Genomic DNA, 26,660 nt, shown 5'->3' with positions numbered 1-26,660 from the left:
CAAAGCTAGCCTCAGACATTCCAGTCCGCAAAACAAATCCTGTATTAGAGACAGTAAAGCTTTTGAAAACTTTACAAAGAGAGAATTTACTTCAAAGTCAGTACAAATAATTCAAGTTGTTGTTTGTTTCTTTTGGTCAGAGTGGGGCAAAAATAGGAACTCGTCCATTTAAAATTACTTCTCTAGCACACAACTTCTTCGACTTTTTATTGCCAGCCCGAGCTATACAAGAGCCAAAATGTCAATTTTTTAAAGATAAAGAATTTATCAGTGAAATTTCTTTGGAAGAGAAAAATTAAACTATTCAACCAATCAGCCAATTAACTGTCAATAAATTCCAGCTGATGTCTGCTAAAAAGTAAATGTCAACGTCATAAACAAGATGCTGTCTTGCTTTGGTCATTCCAATCAGGATGAAGAAACTTAAAGTAAGCCAAAGGGTAAACTTTTTCCTCCTCAGACCTCCTGTTGCTTCCATAAAACACAGTTCATGTCTCTTGCCACCTATTTGTGAACAGGAAATTCCTGTCTTCCTTTGTCCGAGCACTTCTTCCCCTTCGATAACTCTCTGCTCCCATTTGAGTGCCCTTCACTGTCTGACCTCCAGATGGAGACACCACAGGGAGGAGAGGGTGATAGAAAGAAAATTAAAAAGTACAGGGGGGTTAGCAATGCAGTGATAAATAGAAAGCGAAGGAGGGATGCAGAGATGGTCAGGAGACACGGCCAAATATAGAGGGATATAAGGAGGAATAGGTGCGATATTACATGTAGTGATAAAGGCTGTGAAAGTGGGCCCATGTGAGGGCGGCTCTGAGTCAGCCATGCCTGCCTGCCTGGCCAAACCAGCATCTCTGCTACAACGCGCCTTTAATTATCCATGATGTGTGTGTGCTATAGAGTGTGTGTGTGTGTGTGTGTGTACAAACATATGTGTTTGAGTTTGCACTGCTGAGTGTGTCGCTTCCATGAAATGTCACTGTTGATGAAAAGCCAGTTAATAATAAATGATAACGTGCATATGCGAGAGAAGCACAGTCAGAGCAAATGTAGGCCTTTTGGTTAAAGTTGAGGAATCAAGACGAATAATGATGAGTGTGAAAATGATAGAAGAGGCATGGCTTCACATAAATAATGAATAATCTAACTGATAATAGCTTTATTTATACGTCTTTGTTGAGTACGAGTTCTGGACACTGAAAAGAGTTTGCCTGAAACCAATTCACCGTGATGCTGTGACACACAGTGAATGACGAGTTAGTGGGAAGACGTTGGTTTCAGACTTGTGCTTTTACAGACCAGAATATTACACTAGTGGGAGCCTCGAAGGCTAGAAAATCACACCCTTTGCAAAAAACTGCACTTCCTCTAATGGCCACTTGAGGGTGGCTCCGAAAGGGAGTCCCCATAGACTCCCCTGTTAAAAAGCTAAACTTTACAGCAGCAGTCCCCAACCCCAGTACCAGTCCGTGAGTCGTTTGGTACCGGGCTGTGAGAGATGAGGCTCGGGTGTGAAATTTATGGTTTTCAGGGTTTTCATCGGTGTTTATCGTTATTTTTTATAGTTTTTATCATTAACTCGGTTTCCCTGGGTCTTTTCTGTGTGTTATGAATAAATCTTCTTTTTTTTGGTACCGGTACTGGTTTTATTTTGTTGTATTTATCCAAAAAACCTTAAAGGCTGGGGGCTAGGCTTAAAGTTAGTGTGCTGAACAAGGAAGCTATAGCTAATAGAAAGACCTAACCTCCACCAATATGAGTCACTAAACTGGATCTTTCCACCTTCTATTTTAGGATTGGTTTACTGTGTGCCACAGCTAATCAAAGATATTTATCTCCAGTTTTGGTAAATGAAATTCTTTTTTTTTAATATTAATCTGTTACTTAGTTACTCACTGATTAGCACCCATATACTAGGGCCTGCTCAACAAGCCTCCTGGCATTCCCTCGTTTAAATATCATCACTTCAGGGTCCAAAAAGCTACTTAGAAGCATGCAAAAGGCTAAAGTTTGGGGATTAAAAAATGGTCACAAACCAGTTATTGATTACTGATATCCAGTCTACAAGTATGCACGGGGCAGGGTGAGGTAACTGACTGAAATATCCACAGTTTCAACTCAACTCAGGCGAGTTGTTGCATCTGTGAAGGTGCCCTTTAAGAACGAACACTGAGTAAAAGCGGATGCTGATTAAGTCACAGTGGGTGGATGACTAGCTCTATTAACGCAGAAAAGTACAATAATCTTCTGTCAAAAGTTAAAGATCTCAGCTGTTGTTCTGAGATTATTTCTGGCCGGTCCCACAGAACATTAATACATATGCATTACTTCAGCTTGCGTGGTCATCGGGGGCAGTAATGATCATCTGGTGATTTCATAACTCCGGTCAACACAAAGAAATTTCAGATGTATTAGTCACCGAAGTGCACTAAAAGCACCAACAAGTTCAGCCCACCCTGAAATCTGCAACCTAGCAAAGCAGCTCTGCAGCTTGGAGGCAAAAAGCAGACATCAAAAAGACGAAGCTTACTCTAAAATCCTGATATGACACAAATTTACCTCTCAGCACAGGTTAAATTCAGCAAAACCTGCTAGTCAAAACACAACTGGTACACCTCTGCCTGGAGGATAACTTCAGCAGCAGGCAGATCAGCTTCTAGACTGGAGGCAGCGAACCGTCACACATCGTCATCCTGCTGCATGAATCACTCACAACGCATCACATCATCAAAGTATCACTGGAACTTATGAATCATCTGGGTAGATGGATACAGTATGTTACGATACAAACAAATCCCCTGCCAACATGTGCAGTATGTCTAAACAGTGAAGCAGCAGCGTCATAATGAAAAGGCTGTCAGCTCTCAGTGCCCCCTGGGAGGACTGACGAGACACATCATGCTCTTTAGCAAAGTACATAACCCCTCATTTCCTGAGCTGAGCTGCTCAGAGGCCAGTGGTAGAAAACAGCAGTAGTCATGTTTAAACCTTTATTTATCCACAATGGGACACTTTCTTGCATCATTCTGGTCACACTTAACAAGCAGCTGGAGCATCTAAACGTCTCTTTTGTCAATCCAAGTGCCCCAAAGTGCTTTTGTGTTCAACTCAAATGCCCCTCTGTTAGGTGGGGTACCACTGTGATGTGACCTCACCGTAAACGAACCCTTCCTCTTGTCCTGTGAGTGGCTAGGAGGCGTTTGTCTGTGCCCCTGCTGCTTAATGAATCTGTGCACACCACTGTGTCTTTTGATGAAACTGGCAGCTGCTCAGCTCAGGTATCAGTAACAGCTAGATGCATGGCAGCTCTTACCTGGGAGCGTCAAAGCTGTCGTAGGATCCCACAGTGTAATGGCGGAACAGTCTTTTGGCACGCTCTCCGCGGCTCTCTGTGAAACATGAAATCACACAGACATCAGAATAGTTTGACCTATATTAAATACATTTGCAGTTTCATTACATAACTGCTAATACTGTAATAATATGGAGCCATCTCTCTGGATTTTTGTCCCCAAGTCACCTGTAAGCTAAAATAAATATGCATATTAATCATGAAATAATTAGCTGACTAACTGACTGGTGTAAAAGCAATTGTATGAATGAATTTAATGAGTAGGTTAAAGAAATTAACGGGAACTTATTATGCTTATTTCCATTTAAATTTCACTTCTGTCTGTAACAAGCCATTTTAGCTCTTCTGATTGGCTTAACCTTATATTTAACCCTTAACCTTACTAGTGAAAACCGTGACTGTTGAATAGGACGTGAAATAAACACAAACCGAGACCATAACATCGCATTTGCAGGCGACTGATGAATACGAAAATCTAAAGAACTGGGACCTATAATAAATGCTTTGAGTTTTGAGATGGGCCCACACGCCCACAGAAATAGGTTACATACAGATTTGTACACCAGATAGATATATACATATATACACTATGATCACTATAGTAAGATACAAAGGCAAGAGTCGGAAAACTCAACTCTTAAAACTTCGACCACGCTAATATAGGCATATACCAATACATCATGCATACAGTGTGTGGCAGGAAAAAAGTCTGCTTAACTTTTAAGTAGTCATTTGTTTCCTGTCATCTAAAAAACACTCATGTAAGTGTCCTGAAATGTCATTTGTAGTTCTGTACAGTAAAACAGTGACAAAAATCTGTGTTAGGGACTAATACTGACTTTTGACCTGGAGGCTGGGTTAAAGATAAAACAAATACTTGGAAAATCTTTCACTTTTGCTACAAGACTTATCAAATTGGTTGAGCTCATATAGGCAGAAACAGAAAAGAAAGAAAGTAAAAAAGTTTGACCGACCTCTTTACTTGAAGGAATATTGTTTATTCACACTTTGATAAATCCTGTTAACCAGTGTGTTGTTTGTCTGATCATCATTTCAAGGTCAGAGTCAAATTTTTAAGTCATTTTTTGACATACTTCCCACAAACCTGTTTAACTAGAGCACCCAGTCGTATGAATTGTTAATCAATAAATGTTAGCATGCTAAAACATGTTGTTTCTATAGCTAACTGTTCTGTCCACATGTTCTGTGCTTCACTTCCTGGTCACCTCTTGATAAGATTACTGTAATGTCATTCTCTCTGCTCATGTTTTATACACCTTTGTTATTTTGTGGTGTTAATGTGGATCTTGTTAATTGTGTCTTGTATAACAATTAAATGTCATTACCATTAAAATAAATCAGCACAGCATAAGCATGATAAACAAAGGTGAAGATGGGAACCATATCTACTACATATCATACTTACCACTACATGCTGATAGTGTTAGCTGTTGCGTTTTGTGGTCTCTTAGTTCTTCTTTAACTATATTGAATATTTCCCTAAAAAAGCATGTCTATCACATTGGTGATTATAGTCAAAGTGAAAAATTGAGCTGGTCTTGCATAAGGTGAAAGAAAAAAAAACATTTTATTTACCACTTAAAATAGGATAAGGTGTATAAGAAGAAAGTGTTAAACAAGAACTAAGGCATTGTAGGCGGACTCTCCGTCAATTTGCAGATGGTGGTGCTTTGAGCTAAATGTTAATGTGGTTATTTTAACAATGGCAGGGAGCGAGCATACAAAGGTGACAAGACAAGAAGGGAACAAACAGACTAAATACACAGAATATAAGGCACAGGCTGAACTCAAAAAGATTCTATCGATGTTGGAAAAAAGAAGAAAAGACGGAAGCAACTGCTTGAGGAACTAACCTTCAAAATAAAACAGGATGGAAAACACAAACGGAGACCATATGATGCATGTGATGATTCAGATTTACCAATAATCTAAAAATAGCCCTAAAATTGAAAAATCCCATGCTTATGATGCTAAAAGTTCTACAAACCACCCTTAAAATTCAACACCATAAGTTTTTGATCTAGTAACGGATCACAAAACAAAGGTTTCAAATACAAATTAGCTGTATACTCAGGGAGGGTAAATGCAAAACTGAAATGTTTTCTCAGCACTTTTTTCCTCCTGTGCATTTGTGAGTGTGCGCCACAGCTGGTGGTCCTCACCTGATCGGTTGTCTTGGCTTCGAAGCATCACTTCCTCCACACAGTCAGAGGGAAACCATCCCGTGCGACCTCTGACCGTCCCCTCCCAGTAACCGCCCTCGCCAACACTCAGTACTAAAGACGGGGACAGGGAAGAGAAATATGTTAAGAAAAAAAAAGGTGACACAACCAACACAAACGCACACAGACACATCGATGAGAAATGAACGCACACAAAAAGACAACAAGTACAGACGGAAAAAAAATAAATGTGGACACACACGTGGACATGCAAACCTCCTACATACTCACCAAGACATACATACCTGGCGACACCTTAGACTCACTCACAAACACACACATATTCATACCTGCAGACATTAAATACAAACATATATAGAGACCTTACACTCATGTCAGGACATGACCATCTAACAAACTCATCTGACGACACTGTGGACTGGATTTGGATTTGGCCCACGAGACAGAGAAGCTGCCTTTACAGCAGGGCCCTCATTTATAAAACACTCACGGCTCAAAGCAAAAAACACTTATAAGCAGTTATTTATAAAGCCATACTTTGATGAGGAAATGAGCTCATCTCTGGGCAAAGTCGGAGCATTGCATTCGCCAGCCGCAGATTTTGTCTTTGCTGCAACACGCTACCGAGCTCTTTGTCAGGCAGTCCTTGAAGGTTTCACGGCAGTTCACGAAACAGTCACGCCCTTAAATCTATCGATTTGTGTTTCTGGACATGAATCTGGTGTTGTTCATGAATCTGTCTGTGCATGTTCAAGTATATGAACTTATTATTTTTGACTTTTAAAGGTCAAAAAAGTCCACATTTGGAGGATGGAAGGGTTACCGGGGGAGTGAATCGTATCACCCGTCACACCCCAGACACAGTTTGAGTCGTACACCTGACAGATTTTTACGCTTCATTTGTTTTATTTAAACAATTCAATCGTTTAAAATTAACTTAATTATCATTAAACTGACTTGGTTAGGTTTATGTAATAGTTTAAAGCAGCGGTCCCCAACCCCCGGGCTGATCCGTGAGTCGTTTGGTACCGGGCCGCACAAGTTAAAGCTCGGGTGTGAGGTTTATGGTTTTCAGGGTTTTTATCGTTAACTCCCTGGGTCTTTGTAGTTGTGTGTCTTATTTTGAAAGAAATATTTACATGTTACCATAGCGTCCAGGGAGCGTTAAAGGGCTGAGGGGAGGATGTTACTCTCAATGTTGTTGGCACATTTTCAGGAGGGCGCTGCTAATGAAGTTACACAATTACACAGTGAATTCGCATTTATTATTATATTTACAAAATACCACAGTTTTTGTGTTGGCCATATCATTTTTTTTTTTGTTGTATTTATCTGCAAACACGTCAAAGGCCGATCCGTGAAGATATTATCTGACATTATACTGGTCCGTGTAGCAAAATAAGTTGGGGACCGCTGGTTCAGAGTAATACTTAAATAAATGTAGCCCCCGCTGTTTCAACATGGATATTTTTTGCATGTCTCTAACACTTTGATCTCGGTTTAAAGTTTGGGTGGACTGCAGTAAAATTATCTGCAGTCATTCATTGTCCTTAATGGACGACAGCTGAAAGTTCTCCAGGTATTCTAGTCTGAGCAACTCAGGCTTCTTCACTGTCACCAGAGGATGGCTCCTCCTGACTGTAGTGAATGTCTCATTTTTCTCCAAAGGTTGTGGAGTTCCATCCATTTCAAAGTCTCTGTTTTCTCAAGATCCATCTGTAGTTTGGTTGAGAACGCTCACCAACTCCCAGCTACAGTGGATATCAAAGGGCTGATACTGTAATCCCAACTCTGTAGCCTGACACACATTTTTAGCCACTGTAGCCACTTTTTTTTAAATTTTGTTTGGATCCTGCAAGCCGTGCAACATAAGCTGGATGCAAATAACAAAAGCTGAAAAGCTGAAAGAAGAACAAATATTGAACTTGCTTGTGTTGTTCTGTGCCTTGATGAATGTATTTGTAGTCATTTGTTTGGCATGTTATACATATCAATAAAACCTTGATTAGGCAGTAGTATATTAGGTTCCGCTAATACTCTGATGGATGCATCATCTGCCATCCGTCATCAGTTAGCTAAATAATGTTAATGTAAAAGCTGTCACCTCTGATCTTGTTAAAGCCTTACAGTCAGCAGCTTATATATTAGAAGGAACTTTTGGGGCTATGCCAGACTCCCAGAGATTTCCAGTAAAATGAGCTCATGTGACATCATGTTACGTTAAATGGTTTCTGCAGTGTTGCTTTTCATGTCTTAAATGTGCTTTTCTTGTGCGCCTATTAAAGATACCTCTTGTGGAGCTTGTGCTTTCTTACAGTCTCTTTGTGTCAAGTACCAGGTGAGAAACTTTGAGTTGACATGGAAGACAAAATGTTTTGACTGTCTGCCACACAAACCTTCACATGATGTGAAAATGGAGTTACACTCACCTTTGACCCTGTCCCCCTTGTTGAAGCTGATTTCTCTCTCCCCCTGTGCAGAATGTGATCGAGTGGCTATAAAAACACGTCCTGGGACGGCGCTGTACAGGCGTCTTCGCTGTCCCGCAGTTTGAACCGTGGTGGTGGCTGGGCCAGGCCTGAGAGGGGAGGAGGATTTGAAACTGCAGTTTAAGGTTCAGGAACCTCTGTAGCATTTTATGTCCAGGACTGAGCTGCTGACTGAGCCCTTGGTACATCAAATGAAACTTTGTGGGACTCAAGTGACTTAAATTATTTTGAGAAATTAGCTACTTTGTTTTACAGAAAGAAAGTAAAAGTCACCGTTGAACTGTTTAGTTTACGTGTTTATTTCTATGACTTTTCAGGGAGCTGTTATAAACGTTCCCTAAACATTGTGTGATTTCTATTGAGTGTGACTTTGTTCTTTAACATAAAAATTAAGAATTGGCTGAATTATCAGAATTATTATTGATCTGAATGACTCTTAGTTTCCATTTTCAGAGAATACTAACAAATACTAACAATACTACACCAAATGAACCATATTCAACTCCTTGCATGGCTCTTTAAGAACGTGACTCACATAATCCACTTAAAAGAGTTTAACATCTGTCACCCAGCACAAAAGCCTCAAAAGCACTTCGATTGATCCATCTGAATCTGCAGGAAGTGGAAACAAAGCTCCGACTCCTCCACTCACCCCTGTCTCCGACTCTGCCTGCTCCGGTCCTCTTTGTCTCCGATCCTCCCACGGGAAGGAGAGCGTGTCCGTGCCCCCCTGGGACTGCTGGAGCTCCGCAGGGTTCCTGTATGCTTGTAGCCCTGTCGGTCAGAGAAGGAAAGGTGAGAAATCTCAAATATGACCTACTTTAATGACATTTAACATTTTTCTGGGCTGTAAACCTAAAGAGGATAACAATAAGAACTGGTGATTAATCTTCTGCTCCAAAGCACATACTATATAAAATGTGAGAAGATAATGCCCTGCAATTAGCAGTATTCACCACTAGAGGTTGATAAAGGTCATCCCCTGCGTTATATTGTGCACATGTTCCATCATGTTGGAAATGGGTGTTTTGCAGGCAAGCAGTAAGTTTAAAGAACCCATATATAAATCCCCTTCCAATTAGACAACAAGCTCCACATCCCATGACCAACCCTACAGAATGGAGCAGAAAAAAATACTAGCTCTGATGGATTAAACTATGTTTGATGCACTTGTGCACTTAGAAATGCTTGCTGTGTGCTTTGCATCATTCATATCAACAACACAAGTTGCTAAAATGTTTTAAGCTTTGAGATACGGCTGTTTTATCAGCTGCTGTCTCCATTGTTGGTAAAGAAAATAATAATAATAATAATCTGAGCTTTCTAATTAAAACGAGTAAAACATCCAGTAAAAATCTCTCTGAAAAACGAAAAGGTTACAAAATCGACCCACAGGTGTTTCCTGTGTCGATAATTTGAACTCTGACCTCCTCACACAGAGACAAACACAGACACCTGCACAGAGACGATGTTGGTGCCCGGGGCGTTGGGCACTGCCATCCAGTCTGGAAGGTTCATGCTGCTGTCGCTGTTGGCTCTGAGGAAGGGATGAGGAGGTATTGTCAGCGTCCGGGAGCTCTCCCGCCTCTGGGGGGCGTACTTTGGAGACTCCACAAAGGGGACTAGGGGAGACAGAAGAGATTTCTTTCTTCTTTTCATATCATCCTCTCCATCCACATGCTACTTCTTTGTATTTAAATTGTTATTGGCCCTTGCTGCTGAAAGAAGTCCTGCTGATTTAAGGTTAAGTAAGAGAGCCTGTGTGTTGTGTTAGCTTAAGAAAAACACCTTGCAGAACAAATCTGAGACCAGACATCAGTTATAGCACTTACCCACATCTGTGTCTCTGTGGTTTTTGATTATTTCTCCCAGCTCAAAATGGCCAGACATAACAGCCACCTGATGAACAAAACGCACACACACACACTCCTTATGTTTAAGATAACTCTAATTAGGATGAGCAATATAGCCTCAAAATTATATAATGATATTTCAGAAGTATAGGGAAAAAAATTATTGAACACTTTATTTATTATTATTTATAAGTCTAAGTAAATGAAGGGCATTTTCCATCCTCTTTCTTCAGTGACGTGCATTTTCTGATATGAAGTGTGAATGCACAGTAGTGACGCAGCATTATCATAATAACAGAGAAAAAGTCATATTTAAGCACAAAGGAGCTTTGGTGGTGTTTTCCCTGGAAATTTAAGTAAAATTAATATCTTAATATCTTAGTTTAATAATTATACCAGTGTCTGCACAACACATTACTTAATAAAACTGAAAAATATTTTCTACCTGGGATCTTATAGTTTTAAGCATGTACTAAAAGTTAGTGTGGGATAAATAAGGATGCTTTTGAACAATGAATCATGCAAAGCTACTTAAGCAGAGCACTAGATTAAACTATATTGGAATTGGAAATTAGCAATATTAATTTAAAAAAAATTATAGAATGAAAATTGATAAAGTAAATAAAATTAAAATAAATAATTATTTATTAAATAGAATTAATAGAAAATCATTACATAAAAACTATCTCTGATGCATAAAATTTAAAATTATATTTTGTTTTTCTTTGGGAATAATTTTCTTAGGTATCTATGATGGTTTTATCTTGTGCAAGTTACAAGATTTCGCTATTGTAAGTGAAAGGTAAATAGACAGTTTGCTCAAATTATTACCGTTCTGTTGCTTTTACTAGTATAAAATGTTTCTTCCATGTTTTCTTTCATGTTCTTTGTGTGTTCGAGTGTTACAGAAACATCTTTTCTGAATTAGCTTTTTTCCCTTTTCTGGAGCTTATATATATATATCCATATTTACGGGTTACGCGCATTTCCAACACCTGAGACATCTGTATGCACTGCAGCACAGTGCTGGCCTGAAGTGAAATTAGGCACTAGCACTTTATACTTTATGCTATGCTAAGTTAATAAGACAATAAACCACACCATGCATAATTACCCAGCCAGACACTCAGCATTTACCTGAAAGGGGGTTTGCCCGCTGTTATTCTTTGTGTCTTTATTTGCTCCCCGGTAGAGCAGAATTCGTGCACAGCTTTCCTGTAACAAACAGCATTGATTAACGTATCTTTAATACAAGTGCAATACACAGGGCAGGATTCTCTACTGGCATTCCCCTGTGCCATCATTGCTTTTACTTAGTTTGTTGATGAAAACAAAAGCAGGTTGATCTTTTTTAAAAACACAGTTTTAAAGATCATTGCATCAAATTTCGGTACAGTCGGGGGAAGGCGATACTTGATTTGTACTCTGTGAAATACCTTGTTGTATAAAGCACAGATGTGCAAGGCAGTGTTTCCAGAGGCATTCTGGGAGGAAGAATCTGCCCCGTAGAATAGGAGGTGCTCCAGATGCTGGGAGTTACCATTCTGACAGGCCTGAGAATGAAAACAGTTTGGTAGTAAGACCGAAAGAAAGAGCGAAAGCAAGGCGTCAAAGAGGAAAGATTTATGTGGTTGTTTAATAGAGAGAAAAGAGAGACGGGGGGGCAAGCAAGGGTGAAGAGGAGATGATGGCCAAAGGTGGCAGTAACACCAAATTTAATTAACACAACCTCCAAACTCAGGGGCAATAAAACACTGACAATACAAATATACACAATACAGTATGACAGTAATAAAGTCATTGCTAGAAAAACGAGCAGCATTATTCACGCAGACACAATGACCCACGTGATTTACTTATTTTTTAATTTAAAGTGAGAAAAAAGTCAACATGTTAAAGTACATGTGATGTAAGTCACAGTATTTTGAATAACTGTTTTATTTAATATAATAATATAATAGAATCCATGTACTTCACTGATCTTGAAGTCAAAGCTTTTTAAATCGTTTTTGCCTGAAATATCAACTGTGTCTCAAACATGCTTTAAACATTTTTCACTTATTATATAAATAAATAACCCACTCATTTATCTTGCAGCTATTACATATCATAGCCGTAAACTAGGTTATTTTATCTCTTCAGATTTTTTTATTTGCTTGTAATGTTAATTCATTTTTAATTTTTGTTTAATTTATGGTCAAACCACTGGTTCTTATAGGGCACTTTTCTGTACATAGCACTGTAACAGATGATCCTATACAAATAACATTGGGCCACCTTTACAGGCTAAATTTAAAATTCAAGCATATCATTAACTGTTATCTCATCATTATAGAGAAATGAAGCCACAGTTATAGAAATGCAAGAATATTTGTCTTCGACGGCAAAGTGTACAAAACAGGAGAGAGATTTTCTGAAGGTGCGTAAATATATTAATGTACTTAACGCAAACCAGGACAGCTGAGTCACAGCTGAACACATTTCCGTTTGTTTTGCTATTTTCAAGTAAAATTGTGCTTTAAAGACAGCCTTGTGACCTCATGAATTTCTTCTTTTTGGCTCCAAAGAGACATATGAGGGGTATTTCCTTAAGTGTGGTTTGCATAGGCCCTTCAGTGCCCCGTTCAGTCATGCTGCTGCGACTGCTGCAGACTCACTGAGCTATTATTAACCGAATAATTGACACGAGTTTTTTCATTGTTATAAAAGTAAAAAAAAATGTTAAAAGTCAGGAAAAACTGCCAGGCTGACCTAAGTGCTAAGATCTAAGTGCACGCTATACACTCAAAACAGAAAACATGGTGTTAAAAAAAACCTCAATGCATTTAATACTGACATGCAAAATTTTGCCCTCATATTATTAAAATTGCTCGACAGTCTTCTGGAGTACATAGGGCTCACAATGTTTAATCCCTCGTTTCTTAAAGCACTTTTACACTTAACCACATTTAAGCTCTATAAACTTCACACTCTACATGACAGAAATCGAAATGGTGCAGTTTTTGATGTCTTTCTGTCTCTATAATATATCCCATGATGCTGACGCTCAGTCATGATTAACAAAATGAGATTTAGGGTTGATATTGTGGAACTTGAAGTGAATGTAAAATTGATTTGGTTGCAGTTTTTTGTGTTTTGGCCCAGAAAATGTTATGAGGATCTTTCCTCTATTAATGAAATTTTGAGTATTCAAAAATACTGACAAATATAGCAAACTAAAAAGTGCAAAATTTTACCCCCCCTTATAGCACAAAATATTCATGGTTTAGCATCCTCTCATTGAATGTACAACAGTTATTATGGAAAAGTAAGAGCTGATTGCTAGAGGCGGGCTGACTTGATGTGAAATTACCCGGCACCCAAATGCAACAGAACAATCTTCAATCCGTCAGACATGAGATAAAATGCAGCTTCTTTTAGTGGCCTCGTCCAAAAATCTTATTAGTGTTGAATTTATGAGTCAAATCATACTTAACGCACACACACCAACGGTTTCTTTTGGAGTCCTTGTCTGACAAATAGAGCTGAGGAGACAGATGCTTACGCAGTGAACACACTGAGATGAACAAGCTGATACCTTCATTTTTCCTCGCGGCCTTCCCTGTCCACTTCACAGCTGTTACATGAGGCCACTGAAGCAGGATGGGTAGGATGTGATGTGAAAGGTGAAGTGTTTCATGGCATGAATGGGTTTTGACGCAGACACACACTGGAACACAGAGTAGACTGGTACATTACAAAAAGTGATGTGGCATACTTCTGCAATATGAACAACAAGAACATGAGCTCCGAAAGTCCAGATGCCTTTTTCTGGTGCTTTCACATCTCAGCTCCCAAATAGATGTAAATCAGGCCACTGACCTCATTAGACTGAAAGAGTTTGTTTCAAGGATCCTCAAACAGAAAGTTTTACAGTTGATTTGGTGTTTTCGCTTTTATTGAAAACACAGGAGATTAACTGTATTTATTTTGTCCTAGATTTGCTTGAGGTGACTTTTTTTTTTTTTAAAAAGTGTTTACCTGATGTGTTTCATCCCAGCCGTTCTCGTCCCTGATGCCCAGTTTGGCGTGATGGTAAAGCATTGTTTCGCAGCAGGAGGTGTCGCCCCCTGTCAGCACAGTGTGGTAAAGAGGCGTCAGCCCTCGCCGGTCCTTATAATCTGGGGACGCCCCCAGAGAGAGCAGAACCTGCATGATGGCACAAAAGAAAAAAAACCCTCATGCTGAAGCCTTTGTTAAACTCTGACAGTAATGATAAAGATAAATTACTATTATAAATAGCAATGATTTAAAGGGGACATGTTTGAAAATAATCCACTAGACCCAAAGCTATTTCCACTTGGTTTGCGTCCAGAAGAACATAATTATATTAAAAATTAATTAACGTCAGTCTTTTAAATGCCAAAAACTAACTTTAGAAAAATAAAAAAAAACCCTCATTTACAAAATGTTACACACTTGGTCGATAACGGATAAGATAAGAAACACTAGAAAGTCTAACGTACATATAAAAAAATGTTTGGAGACACTATCTGAATCTATAAAAGATTTGAAAGCCAGTTTGAATGATAGATTCTCATCAACCATGCACTGTCTCTAAGAAGCAAATGATTTGATACAGATTCCCATGTAAGAGGACGTTTGTTGTTGTTGTCTTTTGTTTCTGTGTTTTCCTTCGTTCCTTTTTTGCACCAACACAGAGAGACCACCAGTGCCTGTTTTCTTCACAGTCACTTTCAGTGATTTTGGCATCAGAACAGGATAAGCACTGCTCCTGGCTGACGAGCGGACATGCCTTTTTAAAATCAGCAATTGCTTCACAGTCCGCCATTTTTATTTAGTCCCCAGAGTAGCTTCTGCCAGCTTTAACTTTAAAATGTCTCAGCCATAGGCGTTGCACACCAAATGTTCAGTTGTTGGCTGCAAGAGTGAACACAAGAGTCCTTATGCGCTCCCTGTATCTGAGCTACTGAAGACTGAGAACTGGAGTGGAGTACTGTAATTCTTGATTTTCACTGTGCAACAACAACAAAAAAAGAAAATCCTCACCCTTAGCATGTTGTGTGGCTAATGTAGCTAATGTAATGATGGTGAACGCAAAGACAGAGAGGCCACCGGGAAAGGCAGGCAAGTTCTTGGGGACTGAGGGCAAACTAGAGAAATGTGCCAAGTTTGCAGTGACAGTACGAGAGGCCTGACTTCCTGAATGGTTGTGTGATTCTGTCTAAACCTAACGATATCAGTGAAAGCCTCTCATCATCTTTCTGGGAGTGAAAAAAGAAAGAAGAAAAAAGAAGAAGAGGAGAAATAAACCAAGACAGATTCAGCACAGCAGTAATTGACTTGTTAGCATTCATATCAGGCTAAGAGAACATATACAGTAGTGTTTACAGTTTACACAACACTTCATAAATGATCGACTTGGTTTTTGGCATTGACTCCAAAATAAACATGGTTTCCTCCATTTATGGATTAATGTTTTATTTATTTATAGGACTGTTGTTGCTGCTGCTGTCAGATTATTTATGTCATGATACTGATAGAGTCTGGTTGGTTTGGTTTACCTAGATCACCAACAAACTGGAACCATGACTGTCCACAGCCTCAGCTATATCGAAATGTAGAAATGCACACCAATTTGAAACCAAAGAACAAAGACTTTAATAAAAGTTACTGCAAGACTAAAACTATATATTGAATACTTACTAAACTAGTTTTAGTAATCTGTCAAGATTTATGTCAAATTTATGAACAGAAATAGCACGAGGAAGCATTTGTGCAAGTGTGCATTGTCAAAATAAAGTGCTCTGCATGAATAATATTAGCTTTCAGAACTCAGAAATCTTATTATAAAAATTACCTTAATATTGTAATAAGAAAAGCAAAAACTAATATTAAAAACTTCTACATTCGTTTACAATAATAAAAACTAAACTTCAAAGTCACTCTTAAAAATAACCAAAGATTAAACTGCGAACTATAAAAACATACAACTTTGTCTTAGCTCCTTCCTTTATTAGCATTTCATTAATGGTGCACATGTTTATGCTAATTTTAATATACACATTTCCATTTATATTTAGTGTTTATGTGTTTTGGGCATTTACATGTTTGAATGTTTACATATACACCTTTCAAAACAATAATAATAATGTGTTGACTCCACCTCATTGGTTTTCCCGCATCTACCTAAGTCTAGGACTTCCTGGCTTCTGATTGGTCTGTAGAGTCACATGGGGAGTCCGAACAAGGAAGTTGTTGTGCTGAAGTGGGCCAATAGCATAACTGCTGCTAAGAAAGTTATCCGTCTCCGTGTATGGAGTTAAATCAGGGCCACGCTGTTTATCTTAATTGAGAGAGATTTATTATCGTATAGAAACCCTCATGTCACACAGTTTTAATGAAAACATTGTGCTTTGTGTAACTTAAAAGATCCTACAGGAGTTTTTTTCTTATTATTATTTTTGGCTCAATTTCTGTTCAAACACCTATTCCCAGTTGATGCTTCTTAAAGGGCTACACTTACACTTAAATCTGAGGTTACAATACGTAACTAAAGTCATTCTGCCTTGTTTTCTTCTTGAGAGGGCGTAGGCAGCTTATTTCTTTTCAAGACACGAAACTAGTCCATTTTTATCATGGAAGAATTGGCAATCTGCACTGTATTTTGAGCCAAAACTTGCTCCAACTAGTTAAATATATAGAATGTAGAACCTTTAAAACCTTCATCAAGTAAAACAATAGTACAGCAGGAAGGAAAAAATATATCTTGATGATAGTTTCCTAATTCAAGTTGAGGAATATTCATAGAATTCAAATCAGGATGGAAACTCATAGCTGGGGGTTCAGAGAGGTCACGTTACACCCCAGGCTGGGGAAAATGATGTATTCAATCAGAGTCTGATGTAAACCTTTGTGCAGTTTAGCCGAGTTTCTTTCCTTTGTGGAAAACATAGGCTCTAACAATGTTAACGCTTGCAATTATCTCCCCCAATGAGGTTCTCGTCTACAGCTACCTGTATTCTCAGCAATTTGAGAGCTGAAAATCTGGATAAACGCCTAAAATGTAAATGTGTCAAAACCAGGCAATCTGGATGTTAACGCCTCTCTTTCTCTCTGGCTGAATCAAATAATAGAGTTATTTGTTTGCATATTGTGTGTGGGTGGGTGTGGATCGCTGAGTGGGAGGGTCTTTTTGTTCGGGCTTTAGCTTGTTTAGATATACAGCAACGCAAATGAAGAGAATACAGTGTCACTTTCAGGGCAAATATCCATCTTGCAAGATATACACCCTGTTCTAGGTTGATGTTTTTTCTCTTTTTGTTACATAATACATGCAAAATCATCACTTTCCACAGGCAGATAGCAGTATGAAAGGACTCCAACATATGCAAATGTTTACCAGCAGGGCTGTATGGTGGTGGCCTCGAACAGCCTTGTGTAGCGGTGTGAGTCCATCTTTGGCACGGAAGTCAATATGAGCTCCTCCATCCACCAGGACCCGGATGGCCTCTCCTCCACCTGGCTCACACTGCACTGCCAGGGTCAGAGGAGTCTCTAAAGAACACACACAGAGACACACATATGCAGCTTTATTTAAATGGGACTGTTATAGAGCAGGGAGTTCACTGTTGATTTTCTGGAGAACAGTAGCTCTTTCCAAACTCCTGAGACAGAAACAAACATTTAAAAAAGAAACATTTAATGCATTTTAGTTTTTATGGTTATGATTTAACAATTGAATGACGTGTGAGGTGAAAAAGAGTTTGTGCATCACAGTAATGAAGCTGAGAAAGTGCAGCAAATGTCTGTGATGTGTGCTGCAGCAAATGCCTACACATCTAACCTACAATTTACTGATAATCATGTAAAGTTCTTGCGTTTTCCATGTATTTTCAAACCAAATCTTCTGTCTGTGTAATCTTATTGTACCTTTAGATCTGGGCAGATCCTGTTTCCATGTAAGGAAAAACATGCAATAAAGAGGATTTAATGAAGTGACTGCACATACATAAATGTGCACAACTCACTTTGGAGATGACCATCAATCCTGCAATTACATGATGCTGCCCGTCCAAAAACTCTTCCTATGCAAAAGAGTTGAGGAACCAAACTTGGCACAGAGGTACATCACAGACCTCTTAATGTTTTTATCTATATCAGATATTATCATAACATAACATTACTTAGCATCCATGTTCCAACAGACAGAAATGACCTATTTTTAGCATTCTTGCAGGTATAACACCCTTAAAAAAGTGTTGGATAATTTAAATTTTACAACAGTAATCATAATGCAACCATTTATTTATTTTTAAAGAAGAAGGTTTTTCAAACGATGAATATACAATACATAGCTTTCCCATATTCCATATTTTTGTCTTTAAAGTTGTGAATATAGCAAATGGCAAATGTTTCATGGAAATCTATTCAAGAGTCATTATAGACTAAAAGAACACACTAATGTGAAATCCATCTTGACAAAGTGTTTCTATCATTGTCCTCCACTTCTACAACTTTAATAAAGAAAATTAGTTAACTACCTTTGTACGACAACATGTAAATTTAAAATAAAAAAGCTGAATTTGGGCAGATATAAACAAGTAAAATCCCCTTATATGTGACAACACTGTTTTATTATTTTGAACATGAAAGTTAGACAATCCTAAATCTCACCACCATCAATTTGCTTCCTGATTACGACATCCCGATCAGCCAACTTTAAGTCTTCTGCAAATATTTATATTCCTTTCTGTGATAGTGTGAGGGGAAATGAAAAAAGCCTCTGCATTAGTTCCATCTAACAGGTAACATTATTACTTTCCAGCTGAATGTTTTGCCAGTGCACTGATGTTTTGCCGTTATCCTGATGTCATATAAAGAAACAAAGAAGCTCAAAATATCATTTATTGCAGTCAAAAAAGTGCTGTGTCACTTTTGTGGCTAACTTGATCCTTTCCAGAAAGACAGTTCACCAGCACCTACAAGAATAAAACCATTCAAAGTGTTCCCAGTTGAAACAGGGTACACAGCACCGTCTGCAAGGGGATTTTTCTGGCAAAGAAGAAAATGACTGAAGGCTTTCATCACTGAACACTTTCTGTAGATCTCAGGTTCAAACAATTTGGAGAAATGTTTTGACTGCGCTTCCTCTGAAGTTATACTGTCAGGATGAGTCAGGGAATACCCATTTATGAGTTTCCTTGGCAGTGATCGACATGAGTGTGTGTCCTGGCCGGAGCCAGGCTAATTATGGCAGAATTATTTCATGTCCTAATGAAGGCATTCTCTGTGAGGCTTCTGGAAGCCCACGGAGAAAGTTTCAAGGAGACAAACGGGTCAAAAAAGTATTAACAAGGTTGGATATATCTCTGTCTGCAGGCTTTTTATCACCTCTCTGCCCTGTCTGCATAGGACTAATGCTGCATTCACTGTTCCTGGACTTCCTTTCAAAATACCTTCACATAACCATAAAGTCAAAAGGCAGGAGAAGCTATTTCAGGACACAGGGATATCACTTATATCAGACTTTGACTGATATTAAACAGCTTTTTTCAACACCCCCAAATCTAAATCCAGTTCATACAAAATTCAGTTAAACCAACAAATCTCATTCAATTCATTTCTTGAAACCACAGAGTCATATACTGTATATATGTTTGATTCCACAAACTTTAATGCAGAAGGACAGAAACTAGGATCCAGCAACAAGTCCTCCATCCGTTTTCTTCCTCCTGTCTAATTCAGGTCATGGATTGGCTGGAGCCTATACCAGCTGCCATTGTGCAAGAGGCAGGAAACATTCTTGAACAGGTCAGCAATCTGCAGCAGGTCTAACACAGAGAGACAGACACATTCACACCTATGGCCAATTTAGAATCACCAATTAACCTAACATACCCGGGGGGAACCCACATAAGCACAGAGAGAGCACACAAACTCCACATGGAAACGCCGTGGCCAGTCAATAGATTTGAACAAAGGATTAGTTTTCATGTGGTATCACATCACTGGGGCTAAAACAAATGCTTTCCTGCTCCGCCCCACAATTACTTTTACCAGGTTTGTTTAGCCAAAATGCCAAGGAGTGGTTAAATCACATGATGAATACTATTTTAAAGTGGCCCTGCGACAGACAGGCGATCTGTCCATAGAGCGTACCCTACCTCGCGCCCTTTGGTAGCTGGGATAGACTCCAGCCCCCTTGTGACCCTGATAATGATAAGCAGAAGAGAATGAATGAATGGAATTAATATTTTAAAGTGCTCTGGTGGATGTGGATCATCCAAACTTGCAGTTTGTACAAAAAATCTTTGTTTCTTTTCTTAAAGGGTGATGAGAGTATCCAGGACACGAAACAGATGGAAAATGGTCACGCTTGCGCTTCTGTTCAGTGTATGATATGCTAGACCAGCAAAGATGGTAAAAAAAAACAAAAAAACAACAACAACAAAGTGTAATTTTTATGGGGGGGAATGTTTTTTAAAAGAACTGTATTTAGGGAGAAACGCCACAGACATTTTAAACAGTTTTAATTCCATCTGATTTCTAAACTGGCATTGGTATGGACGTGAGGGTTCTTATTTCTATCTTTCAGGGTAAAACCCTGTGATTTACCCTGTGGCAACCTTTCACTCTTCATTTTTATATTCTAGTGACCACTGAAATGAAAAATATCTGCTCAAATAAGTGCCTAGAGTTGAGGTCCAGCCCATTTAGATAGCTGTTGCAGACTTTAACATGACTAAAAACCATGAATGCAGTACAGGAACAGCATGTTTGTGAGGGAGGCTCATGGAGGCTCTCTGTCTCCCCCCTGTGTTGTGCGCCGGGAGCGTGTTTCACACCCATCATGACAGGCTGTGTTTTGTGTTTTGACACTTGCTCCCTGAACGGCTGGAGCGACACAGAGCAGCACACCCAAACTGTAAATGAGCCGTCTGCTGTGCCCCCCTGAGCACTAACAGGATCTAGGAAAAGCCACCAAAATTGTGAACAGCACTGGCTCAGATCCCTCACAAAGTGTTAGGCCAACATACTGCAGAGCTGAGGGCAGAAAACAGAGGGGGAGGAATTGAAAACAGTTTAAAGAGTCCATACAGGAGAGCTTCAGGTTCCATAGCTGCTGACTATCTTTGTGCTTTCTTAGCTGCTTGCATATTTGGAGTTCCCGTTTTGGCTGACTGTAACAGAGAGATCATCACCAACTCTTTTATAAATGTGTTTGTTTTATCTTGTGAAACACCTTTTTAAATTGGGCTGCATGACAGCTGTTACATGTTATCCGTGTTACAAGAGAAAATTTGCTCTGTGTAGATAAAATAACTAAGTGCTCGTGTGCAGTCGGGGGAGTGGAAGGAATCCTTACCACCAGTGTCAGAATCCTGGTAGTTGGGATCGAGGCCCTTGTCTAAGAACTTGGCCATCTTGTCCACAGCGCTGGTTTGAATGTAATCCATGAACTTCTTCAGGCTGGCCTACATGTAAAAGAAATAAAAACAAAAACTTCCCACGTGTAACTGATAAATATTCAGAAAAAATTGGATAGTTTGGTGAAAATAAAAACAGCAAAAGCAGGTTCAGGAAAAGCTATCCATATAGTAGGTTTTACAATTGCAAAAGGGTTTTTGTCAATTTTATGTCATTGGTTTGTTTGTCTAAGTTAAGCTTTAATTATTTATTTCAATACAATAAATTAACATATATAAAACATTACTGAACAATCAAATGCATCCTGCATAAATCTGCACAGATGTACACATGCACCACTGCATGCTTAGTGACACTTACACAAACATGGAGATGCAAACTGTAACACATATCACATATTAGCGATCTGGAAGTTTCATACCTTAGTGTGCAGTTTGGCCAGCTGCTTCTCATCTAGATTTGTTTGTTTGTACACCCTGGTTTTATAACGAAACTAAACCAGTGACAGAAAAAGAGAAAGGAAACCAAGAGTTAATCCTAACACAGAGGGCCTTTGTCCTCAATTCTCTTAGCTTTTGGCCTAGATCCACAAAATAGAGCCTGGAGAAGATTTATCTGGTTTTCTATACAGGCTTTCTTCTCTGTTGCACCGAAGACAAGAAATGGGGAAGAAACAGCCTGACGTCACAGCAGTTTAAATACTCTCTAGCTTAAAAAGTTGGAAAACTAATAATAATAATAATAATTACAATTATACTTTTACTTTAGTTATAATTATAATCTACTTAACAGTGTCATGCACTCGCAGCTTTGCTGGGTGACAATCAATATAAGATTTCATAAATAGTCAGCAGCTTGGCATGAACTTCAGATTAATTAGCCTAGGTAATTAAACTTTTCTGACTTTTCCTGAACATATCATTAGATTTATTTTAAAATCCTGTTAATAGGAAACAAACCAGAATCTGTTTTATTGCACAAAAGTGACATCTTGTGGGCAAAAAGCTAGTATTACACTCTGTGTTTCATGAAACTGTCAATAAGAGGATCGGTTATTACCTCCAAATATGGTACACCTTTCTCAAAGGACTGTGGGTACTCTTTTAGCAGCCTCTCTTCCTCCAGGAACTTGGCATCGTGGCCGTCCGTGGCAGGCTGGAACAGACCATAGTTCAGGACATCTCGCAGAGACTCGGTCAGGGAGCACAGCACCTGCTGCTTGGCCTTCCACACAGTGGCATCTGGATTAAACCGCAAACATTTCTGCAAGAGATACCAAAGTAAATATTGAAGCTAGCTCAGGTGAAATATTCTGAGAACAGTTGTGGTTTGAAAAAGAGATTTATAGGATGAGTATATACAGTGGATACAGATTCAACACGGCAACAATCAAATGCATGAAATACACAAGTTAACAAACCTGATTTTAAAACACATATAAATCTAAAAAGTAGAAAGGAAATGGAAACATATTCACTGATCTGACAAAAGTGTGTAAACTGTGCTAAATCAGTCTGAGGGCTTTAATCTGATCATATGAGGTGAAGTGGCCTTTGAATCTGTGCCTTTAAAATGAACAGTAACTAATGGAAAAATTAGATGAACTAAAATCAGGGGAACTTTTCTACACCAGGAACAGCCCAACTTCTGCCTGAGTGTTTCACCTGCTAGTACTCGTTACTTTTCAAAAACACAACTGATTTGGATTAAATCTTTAAACAGCTGAAATATATTTGTTTTTTGTAACAAAGAACAACAAATAAATGTCAGCTAGCTACAGTACCACAGCTGTTTTTGACCTCCTGTATTAGGATATAATGTAACTCTTATTAGAACTAATAAGCTGTCGCTCAGCGATAAAGAAATCAGACTTGCGTCCAAGAATTACTGATTTGAACTACAGTGCTGACAAGCACTCTTCCCTCTGGGTGTAACTGTATCCCATGTCTGAATATACAAATATGTAACCAAGTGAAAACTAATATTGAAAACACAAACTTCGATTCTATACAGGAGTTAAGAGCAGGTTAAGCTTCTCGTGCTCATTTTTCATTGGTGTGATGGCCCTCCTGCCCTGCCTGGGCCTGCTGTGTGTTTTTCCCCTCCTTCGCTCTGCGTGTTGCTTTGCTCCATCTTCCTGTTAGTGAGTTAATCAGCACAACTAAAGGACATGACCAGTCTCCCTGGAGCATTTAGGAGCTGGATGCCTTAGTATTTTCTCCCTCTCCGTCCACTCAGCACTGTGTTTCTTGCTTGTTTGGCTTCAGCCTTGTTATTTTGGGTTTTAAATCTATGTAGCAATTTCAGACCATCATTTAAACACTGATCGAACTGCTGACATGGGTGGGGTTAGGTTAATTGGTAATTCAAAGTTGGCTGTAAGTGTGAATGTGAGTATAAAGGGTTGTCTGTCTCTCTGTGTTAGCCCTGGAACAGCCTGGCGACCTGTCCAGGTGACCCTGAGCTGGATGAGCAGAAGAAAATGGATGGATGGATATGAAATAACTTATTAAGTCTGAGGAATACTTTGTAGACCTGAATGATAAAAATGTGGTGAGACATGGATTAGGGGAAGGGTTTTCAACCTATTTGTATAAATCTTCGAGTGTCCTAAGAGCACAGCAGCGTCAGTAACTGTGATATGGAACAATTGTGGAGAACCAAGACTCCCCACAGATTCGATGCCAAACTGAGTGAGTGGGCAGGGCCTGAAGATCGCAACAAGTCTTCAGAAGATCACCACAGAGATTGAGATGTCAGCTGAGAAGAACAATCACCTCAGCAGCAGTTACGACAGCCTGCTTGCAGTTTAACAAACTTTGAGAAGGACTTTGAGAATATGAAGATAAAGATTTTCTGGACTGAACAGAACTCCCAGTACTGTGTCTGCTGAAAACTAGGTGCAGCTCATCATCTGGCTAAGATCATCTGTACGTTGAAGTGTGGCAGTGAGAGCAGGCAGCAGAAAACTGAAGCATGAATTCGCACAGACGATGGCAGTTCACAGATGGTTCCCATCTAATCTGACAAAGATTGACAGGGTCTTTTAGGAGGAATGGGAGGAACTGCCCAAATCCAGTTGTGCACAGCCTTTATAGACTTATCCGAGCAGTGTCTTGGATAACCCAGCTGTTCTAAGAAGAATTAACGACTGCCAAAGAGACTACAAACTTCTGAATGTTCTCTAAATGAAGGATTTAAGTTTCCATTATCTTTTGTTTTATTTTTAAAATATATCTATTAAAAAACATACAAACAAAAAGGAGCTTCTACCCACCTCCATATTCTTTTTTTTTTCTTTTATTTTGCCTGTCCCGTTTGGCTCTTTTGCCATCAGAATTATTGTCTAAAGGTGAAGAAAGATGCCCAACGGATTTACTTTATCAAATTGACCATCCCAGCCTTGCCATAATGGTCTATTTGATTCACCTTTTATTGTTTATTTTATTTATTTTTTTATTTTCACTTGCTAGATACGGGACAGACTTGAATGAGGAAAAGAAAAGGGAGAAAGGAAGAGGGGGAAAAACAGCAGAGAAGAGGGACGGGGATGAAGGGCAAAAAAACAAAAACCAACTAAATAAGCAGACAAAAAAAATACATATATCAATCACCTGGATCACCTGTTGAAAAAGAAAAAAGAAAACAAGCAGAAGAAAACAAGAGCAATACAATAAACAACATCACGATGATATATGGGAATATAACAGTAAATACTAAATATTAAACATTATTGTGCAGTACGTGAGATCGACAGCACACAGTGTGCTTTGAGGTAGGAGCCAAAAAGGGTGTAGTTTGTGTGTGTGAGCACCTCCATATTCTTATTACAGGGATTACTTGTGCATATGCTGACCTCTCTGTTGAAAAGTTGACCATGTTTAATGTGAGCGTTCTCCAGTCTTACATTAAATATATATGAAGGAAAATAAGGTGAAAGAGAAGTTTACAGGAGTTTGAAAAAAGTGAAAGGTCTAAATGTATTATAATAAACTGCATATATCTGAGTAGACTAGAAATCTGGTTCTTTTTTCTAATCTGTCTGTGTACAAAGATTATAAACATACTTCTCTCCTGCTGCATAAACTATTTGCTGGCTTAAAGTGGGCCTTTGGTAAGCTAATAACAAACATGAACTAGCTGTGCAGTCATAACTTTTTCTTTTTGTAATTAAAAATTTTAAAAAGTAAATAAACTCCCAGTGCTGCATGCATTATGCGGTATTATGCAGATGGTTCAATTGTGTGTGGTTTTATAGAATAATGAGATTTTTGGTGACTATTGGTCCATGCGTAGTTAAGGTAATAAATCTGTGCTGTATTCATTTTCCTGTTATTTCTGGCTGTTTGATAAACACAATTATCGTTTATCAGTAAAAACTCTTCAAGAATCCTTTAGTGAATCAGAAATGATTGTTTGGATGCCTGAGAGGGGTCATGAGATCAAGCTCTGTGACAGTGTGTGTTCTCTCTGGCTGCAGAACACTGAGGCCGGCGCCCCCCTGATCCAGAAGGGGGAGACAGCGGCGGAGTAAATCGGGTGATTCCCAGAGGTCTCATTCCGGGATATGAATGTCAGTTGGGTGCAGCTTTAAGTGTCTCCGATGGGGTTGTGAATGGCCAAATGCATAACGGCCTAGAAGCTCAGTCAGCAAAGTGGAGCGTAACTTACTACACAGATGGCTGACAAAAGGTTTTTTGGCATTGCTCCCCTCCCGCCTCCCTCTTATCGCCCAGAGTGCAGTTGGGCTGCTTTCTGACCTTGAGGCAGCAGCAGCAGGACGGTCGGCCCACGCAGAGCACAGCCAGCTGCAAGGATCCCTGCGTACTGCTGCATTAGGCCCTCTGCATGGGCTCAAGTCTCCAGCCAGCACTGCGTGTAACACGTTACACTCATTCATTAATTGTCACTCATCTTAATCTCTTCACACACGCACACACTGACACACATTTCTGTGTGACTGTTCGTGTCCTACAAAGGGAAGGAGATAAAAACCCCACACGGGGGGGGGGGGGGGGTGCAGAGGAGTAACACAACATTTTCTCCCTCTATTTTATTCAGTGTCTCCATTCGCACACAGCCAACCCGGTCACCACGGCAACCAGTTCATTAGTGGAGCAAGCTGCTTGTTGCCATAGAGACATCCTTGTGTTCCCTAGGAGATGTGGTACTGGGAAGGTGTGCGTGCATTTGTGTGTGAGGATGTGCATCAGTGTGCGTGTTTCTCTGTGTGTGTGTGTGTGTGTGTGTGTTACAGCAGCGTGGCAAAATAGAACAGAGTAAAAGGGAGGCGAACGCCTTCGATTTTGAGTTTGTGAGAGGGAGCAAGAGG

The 26,660-nt window shown here is 39.3% G+C and overlaps 1 protein-coding gene across 1 annotated transcript in view; it reads right to left on the bottom strand.

Moving 5' to 3' along the window:
* Positions 1–26,660, bottom strand: part of shank1 (SH3 and multiple ankyrin repeat domains 1) — a 99,630-nt gene that overhangs the window by 28,522 nt on the left and 44,448 nt on the right. The window contains exons 3-15 of the mRNA XM_013909076.1: positions 22,388–22,591; positions 21,750–21,821; positions 21,267–21,375; positions 17,301–17,455; positions 13,919–14,086; positions 11,335–11,451; positions 11,036–11,113; positions 9,878–9,944; positions 9,501–9,667; positions 8,698–8,819; positions 7,986–8,134; positions 5,536–5,649; positions 3,314–3,389 (exon numbers count right to left, since the gene is read on the bottom strand). Coding sequence (XP_013764530.1) covers positions 3,314–3,389; positions 5,536–5,649; positions 7,986–8,134; positions 8,698–8,819; positions 9,501–9,667; positions 9,878–9,944; positions 11,036–11,113; positions 11,335–11,451; positions 13,919–14,086; positions 17,301–17,455; positions 21,267–21,375; positions 21,750–21,821; positions 22,388–22,591 — 1,598 coding nt within the window. The remainder of the gene's footprint in view (positions 1–3,313; positions 3,390–5,535; positions 5,650–7,985; positions 8,135–8,697; positions 8,820–9,500; positions 9,668–9,877; positions 9,945–11,035; positions 11,114–11,334; positions 11,452–13,918; positions 14,087–17,300; positions 17,456–21,266; positions 21,376–21,749; positions 21,822–22,387; positions 22,592–26,660) is intronic.

This window comes from Pundamilia nyererei, unplaced genomic scaffold (assembly GCF_000239375.1).
Source record: "Pundamilia nyererei isolate P.nyererei 1_Seehausen unplaced genomic scaffold, PunNye1.0 scaffold00018, whole genome shotgun sequence".
Taxonomy (NCBI): Eukaryota; Metazoa; Chordata; class Actinopteri; order Cichliformes; family Cichlidae; genus Pundamilia; species Pundamilia nyererei.
Note: the sequence above shows the minus strand (reverse complement) of the source record. Positions and strands in the feature narration are given on the sequence as shown.